This window comes from Entamoeba nuttalli (assembly GCF_000257125.1).
Source record: "Entamoeba nuttalli P19 unplaced genomic scaffold asmbl_3632, whole genome shotgun sequence".
NCBI classification, from domain to species: domain Eukaryota; phylum Evosea; order Mastigamoebida; family Endamoebidae; genus Entamoeba; species Entamoeba nuttalli.
Window position 1 is genome coordinate 1 of NW_008576226.1, and position 7,127 is coordinate 7,127.

Sequence of the window (7,127 nt, forward strand, 5' to 3'; positions counted from 1 at the left end):
TTTCTAATACTAATCCTTTTCCTTTTTTTTAAGATTTTTAATTAACTTTTTCCTTTTTTATTTAAAAAAAAGAAGAAGCAAAAACATTTTTTTCCTTAGTTTTTTATTTAAGAATTATTATTTGTGTTAAATAATAATATTCACAGATTTTTCTAACTTTAGAGTTATTAATGTGGTAATATCAATAGTAGTTAATAGGAAATTGAATCTTCTCTGTTAGAATTTTTCTGTGTAATTTAAAAGTACATTTGTTATTTTTAATTATGCATTAATATCAAGTGAAAATCAGACAAAAATTATATTTTTTCTGTTTATAAATATGATACTACATTTATTCTTTTTTTAATAGATTAAATTCATAAAATTGCATTTGCTTAAAGAAATATCACAACACGATTCTTTAAAATAATTGTATTGATATACTTATGGTATTAATATTTCAAAATAGTGTGAACCATAATTAAATGAAAATAATTTCAAAAATTTTCATTAAAAATATATACAAACTATTATAAGTATAGTAATAAAAATAAAATAAGTTCATTAAATAATTAAAGAAATATTAACAATGAAGGAAATATTATTCATAAGATAGATTCATGTTTCTGGGATATTATATTTTGTGAAATAATTTTACGATAAAATATTTTAAATTAAATATAGAAAATATTGTTATTAAAGAATATCATGGTAATTTACATTTATTTCTTTAATACAAAAAATATTAATTATTGTGACAATTTTATTTATAACAATTACAGAAATGGATATCATAAGATATTAATTGAATGTACTTGTTTGCTATTATGAATTTAATGTAGTCATACAAAAATGAATATTACATAATACATATATGATCAGTTATTATTAAGTTATTTAAATTTATACTGTAATTAATATTATTCAAAATTATGATTAAGTTAAGAATTTACTTGTATTATTTATTTTCCAATTTATTCATGAATAAATTGATAAAGCCATATTCTGTTATAAATAATATAATAATGAAAACCAAATCAAAAATAGTCATAAATATAGCAAATAAAAAAGCATTTATATTAAAAAAATATTAGATAATACATGTTCACTGATTATTGTAAAACAATATTTAAATTTATATTAACTGTTTTAAACCATTGATAAAAATGAAAATCTGATTACAAAATGTACTTACAAATAACAAAATAATAATCAGTTGATATTAATTAATTGAATTTCATGTTTCATTATTCATTTAAAATTAATTATAATGTATTATCTCCAAGTATTCTATATATATTAATTTATTTGATATTTAATTAATTTACATATCAGAAGAATTATTAACAAATCAATAATATCAAATCTAATCTCATATGAATTATATAAAAAATTTGTAAATTTAAATAATGAAGCATATAATATCATGAATAATGAACTGATATCAATTCATTCTTGAAGAGAATTTTTATATGAACATTTAATAGAATATTGAAAAGATTCATATAACTATTCTCATTTTGTCATACTTTTGAATTTATATTCAAAACAAAAGATGTCTTTAGTATTAATGAAATTATCAAACAATATACAGTAAAAATAATCATTATAGTACAATATGTTAAATAATAAAAACAAAAACTAACATAAAACACGATAATAGGTGTAATAATAAAATGATTATTGATGATGAATCCGCAAAATAATTAACTATGCTTGTTTCTTTTACTATTTTGTTTGTTTTGAATAAATAAAAGTAGGAGTCTTATAAAAAAAATGAAAGAATTTACTTTTATTGACTATTAAAATTTATATTTAAACCATATTCAAATCCCAATAACAATAAATATGCAAATAAAAATGAATGATTTAAAAATAGGAATATAATCTTCCAATAAAGAACTAAAAAATCATAAAAAACAAGGAAATGATTGATAAATAATAATAAAGTATTATAATAAATATAGCTTTATTTATAATAAATTTTTATCAATAATAATTTGTACAGATTAAAATATTTATAGAAATTTCTTAAATTAGAAATACTTTGATTTTTTTTTACCATGTAACTAAGAGAGAGTTAAATTAAAAGATAATGCTTCTACAAACTTCTACTTAAAATAAACTAGTTTTGATATTATAAGGAAATTATGCTTTAGTTGAAGCAATTAAAAATAAAAATAAAATTCTTTATTTTTCTCCATATTTTTCTTATCTCTTCCTCCTTAGAAAAACATGAAAAAAACTGAATTAATTAAGTCAATGTTCCTTTTGTTATTGTGTTTTCTATCTGACTTATTTCTGTGTAAAGCCCAAAAACAAGAATGGCCTCTGTTTCATAGTACATGTGGAGACGGAATCGTTCTTGAATTAAATGAAGAGTGTGACTCTGTAGCACATTGTACTAATTGTTTGTGTGACACTGGTTATTATTCAGCAGGGAATAATACATGTCTTCCAAAGTGTGATATTAAAGGATGTTTAACTGGATGTACTGCTCCGAACCAATGTGATTCTTGTGACACCGACTTAGGATTTGCATCTGATTGCCATTCATGTAATTTCAAAACTCACTACGCAAAAGGATTTCTTGAATGTCAAACAAATGAACCAACTTACTCATGTATTGATTACATTACAGCATATCCAAAAGAATTATCATTAACTAATCCAGAAATAAAAATATTAGCAAATGAACACCAACTAAATGTTGTAAAGAAAACTGCATTCTTATACGGACCAAATCCTATTGCTGAGGGTGCATGGGTTAAGTTAAGTATAACTGAAGATTCTTATTACATTATTGAAACTATTCAAAAGAATTCACAGTCTTCAATAGCATTTGCCTCTTATCAAAACCAAGTATCAGGAGAAGATACTGTTCTTTTAATTACTGATAGTTGTTTGTCAGACTCTTCATATGAAATTATTACAGAAAATAATGATGTTTCAGAGAAAGTTAAGTCTTCAAGAATTATTCGTTCATTTACAAAAGGGATATACTATATTTTTGTTTTTACCCCTTATAACAAAGGATTTTCTTTTGACACAACAGTTTATCTAACTAAAATAACTCATCCTTGTGGTGTTACCTCAAATAAAATATCTATCTCTGAAATATCAAATGGGTTTGTTCAAAAAATTTTATCAACTTTCACTCAAGAAACATCATCTGCTTGTACTTCTTCTCAATCCAAAGGACAATGGTTTTTTGTTGAAGGAGCTAATTTAAATATTAAATTTGATACTTGCTCTTCAGTTACTGATTATCCAACTTCTATATACATTCTTCAAATTGATAAAAAACAATATGTTGATGGATCAGAAATTGACATTACTGATATAGATTGTGTCACTGATACAAAATGCCTCCAAGCAAGTTATACTGGTTGTCCAAACAATAACAACTTAGCTTCTACTGTAATAGCTATGGACAACACTCATGACTATTTTATTCATGTAGTTCAACAATCACCATTAGGCTCTGAATATACTATATCTGCATCAGTTGTTTGTCCAATGAATTGTGGTGGAAATGGAGTTTGTGATATTCACACAGGAACGTGTACATGTAAACCTGGTTATACATTAAATTTTGGTATTTGTTCGTTATGTGGAAATGGAGTATATGATGTTGGAGAAGATTGTGACCCATCAGTATCACCTGACCCTTTATGTGATTCCTCATCTTGTTATTGTAAATTAGGATATTCCTCTTTCTCAATTGCAGGTAAAACAGAGTGTGCACCTCCTTCTTGTGGAGATGGAATACTTGATCCTTTAGAAGAATGTGATGGAGGAAAAGGGTGTGGGTCAAATTGTCTTTGTGGTGATGGTTATGTTCCATACACTGAATTAAGAACTTATTGTCTTTCAAATCTATGTGGAAATGGTGAAATAGATGAAGGAGAGGATTGTGATGGAGGTAATGGGTGTTATCAATGTGAATGTCAAAGTGGTTGGTATCCACATGGTTCTATTTCATGTAGAAAAGTTCCTGTATGGTTATATTGGGTATTATATGTATTAACAATATTTGTCTTATATTGGATATTCTTAATCATTACTGGGATCTTCATTGGACTATTGTACCGTCGTTTAAATAAAATAATTAAAAGTGACTTAGAGAATTTAGACCTCATAGAATCTAAGATGCAAGTTTTTGATAATCAAGTTATTCCATTTGACTCTTCTAATTCTCAATTTATAGATGCCACAATAAGTAATCCATTATTTTCTTTTAATCCATGTAAAGTTACATTTGACGATTGTGGAGATATGCCTGACGTAGATGATCCTGTTGTTACACTTGTTACATTAACGAATCTAAGAGATGAAAATTTACATTTTATTTTTCATGGAGAAGATAATGAAAAATATAAGTTAGCATTCAAACCAACCACAGGTATTATTAAAAAGAATAAGTCGATTGATATTGAAATACATTTATTAGTTAAATGTACTTGTGTTCTTCGATGTAAGATTCCTGTAACATTAAGGTATGGACAAGCAAAAGATGTAATTAAAGACCTTCAAATAAATAATCCTGAATTAGTTGAAAACAACTTACAAAATTCACAAAAGTCTGGTGAATTTGATAATAAATCAAATCCATCAAATAAGAACCCTTCAACAGTTCATTCTGGTGTATCGAATAACTTATCATCAAAGAAAAAGAAGACTAACAAAAACATTAATAAATTTTACACTTTCTTAACATTTGAAATATCTTCAGGGTTATCTACAAAATTAGATTATGATGAAATTGTTTTACAACCACCAAGTATAGGTGAAGGTACATTTGGAGTTGTTTATAAAGGAACTTGGAGAAGTGTTGATGTAGCAGTAAAACAATTAAAGATACAAGGAGTAAGTGATGTAGACAAATTAGTAACTATGTTTACTAGAGAGGCAGAGCTTCTTGAAAAAATTCGATGTCCTTATATTATTAGTTTTATTGGTTGTGTTACTAACAAAGAACATCTTTGTTTGTTAACTGAATTTTGTCCATTAGGTTCACTAAGAAAAGTTCTTAAAAAGAGAGATGATTTAAATGAACAGGTAAAAATTAGAATATGTCAAGATATATCAAAAGGAATGGAATATTTACATATTAATGATATTCTTCATTCTGACCTTAAAACTGATAATGTTTTAATGGTATCATTAAATCCACATGATTCTGTATTATGTAAAGTTAGCGATTTTGGTACATCAAGATGTTTTGTAGAATCTTCAAAAGGTCTTGGAATTAAAGATATTGGAACTCCTGTATATATGGCTCCAGAAGTCCATCAATCAGAACAAATTACATTAAAGTCTGATGTTTATTCATTTGCTATTTGCATGTTAGAAATATGGAACAATGGAAGTTTGTATGATGAACAACATTTTCCAGATATAGACTCTATTCTTCGTTTTGTTTGTGCTGGAAAACGACTTGAAATTCCACAAGAATGTCCATATAAAGGATTAATTCAAAGGTGTTGGAATCAAATTCCACAAGAACGTCCACAATTTAAAGAGATTTCTCTTATTCTTGATACTTATAGTCATCAAGATGAATTTTCTGCTGAAGGGTCTGTAGGTTCCCGTTCTGAATCTCCAACGATATCTTCAGTTATTCATAATTCACAAACACCAGTCAAAGCTGGTGTAGTTATGAGTAAGAAAAAGTTGTCTTTTAATCCAAATGGACTTTTAGGAACATTAACAAAAAGTCCTAGAGGAAATAAAAATAGTTCATCCTCTTTATTAAAATCCCCTTCATTAAGAAGTCCAAGAAGAGATTTTCCAAAAAGTGCTTTTACTTCATCTTCTTCTTTAATTCCTACAAATGTTTTAAGTCCACAAGAAATAAAAGTTGAAACACAAAACGCTTATCCTCTTTGTCCTAGTGCAGACATTAGACTTCGTAAAAATTTAACTTCTCAAAGTATGCAAAGATTAAGTGCTTCTCCTAATTATAATGTTAGTGACCTTGACCCTTATGAAAAACACCCATTAGAAGAAATTCTTAACCCAGAATTACTTCCAACAGAAGAACAAAAACATGGAAAATTTAAGTTATATCCATCAACATCTTTTACTAAAATAAAAAGCGATACTCCTACTTTTAATGAAAACCAAAACTCCCTAAAAACACCAAAAACACCAAAGGGAAAAAAACAAAGTATTATCACTGCTCAATCTATAAAAACTACTACTTCTGAAAATCATACACCAAGAAATGATAAACAAAAAGAAGTACATTCAAAAGAAGATATAATACCTGAGAATTAATAAACAAAAAAAATTATCTTTAAAGGTTTTCATTTAATGAATTATCTTATTCTAATAACACATAAAATTAAATAAACATATAATAAATTAATTTATTGTTTAAACTTTATTTTCATTGAAGTCAATTAAAAAAGCATTAATTTCTCTATTAAAAATTCTTTCTAATGTCCCTCTATTAAAACGAGTATCAAAAAGAATATCTGCATGTCTTGCATATTCTCTTGATGACGGTTGGTTTTTCATTCTATTTATACATTCTTCCCTTGTCATACCCCTTCCTGCTGTCATACGGGCAATGGCAATTTCAGGTGAAACAGTCGTAACCCAAATCATATCCATCCAACTCATCCAGTTTGTACGAATTAATAGTGCTGCTTCTACTGCAACAATTTTTTCTCCTTGAATTTCTAATTGTTGAATCTGCTCTTTAATTTTATTTTCTATTGAACTCCACATAATTTCATTTAATCTCTTAAGTTGTTTCTTATTTGTGAAAACAACATCACTTAATCGCTTCCTATCAACTTGACCTTCTTCATTAAATACTTCTTCCCCAAAACTTTCTTTAATCTCTTTCTTAACATCTTCTTGAAGAATAACATCATGACCGATAGTATCGCTGTCAATTGTTTTAATTCCTTTACTTTGAAGAGCTTTACAAAGCCGAGACTTTCCTGAACATATTGAACCTGTAATACCAATAACAAATATCTTTTTCATAACAAAAACTATTTTTATTTCGAGTTGATTCTTTTTTTAAACAAATCCTTTTTTATAAAATTCTAATCAAGTAAATGTTATTCTTTTAAAAAGTATTAATAACAAATAATTTATTAAATAACAAAAATAAAAACAAAACCCTAATA

The 7,127-nt window shown here is 26.1% G+C and overlaps 2 protein-coding genes across 2 annotated transcripts; one reads left to right on the forward strand and one right to left on the reverse strand.

The window, feature by feature from the left end:
• Positions 1 to 2,214: 2,214 nt before the first annotated feature.
• On the forward strand, positions 2,215 to 6,261 carry ENU1_075390 (protein kinase domain containing protein; the record flags this gene model as incomplete). Its single annotated transcript, XM_008858526.1, has 1 exon — positions 2,215 to 6,261. One exon carries the CDS (start codon positions 2,215 to 2,217, stop codon positions 6,259 to 6,261), a length of 4,047 nt encoding a protein of 1,348 aa, XP_008856748.1.
• A 99-nt stretch (positions 6,262 to 6,360) lies between these two features.
• Positions 6,361 to 6,981, reverse strand: ENU1_075400 (dephospho-CoA kinase; the record flags this gene model as incomplete). Its single annotated transcript, XM_008858527.1, has 1 exon — positions 6,361 to 6,981. One exon carries the CDS (start codon positions 6,979 to 6,981, stop codon positions 6,361 to 6,363), a length of 621 nt encoding a protein of 206 aa, XP_008856749.1.
• Between the last annotated feature and the right edge of the window lie 146 nt (positions 6,982 to 7,127).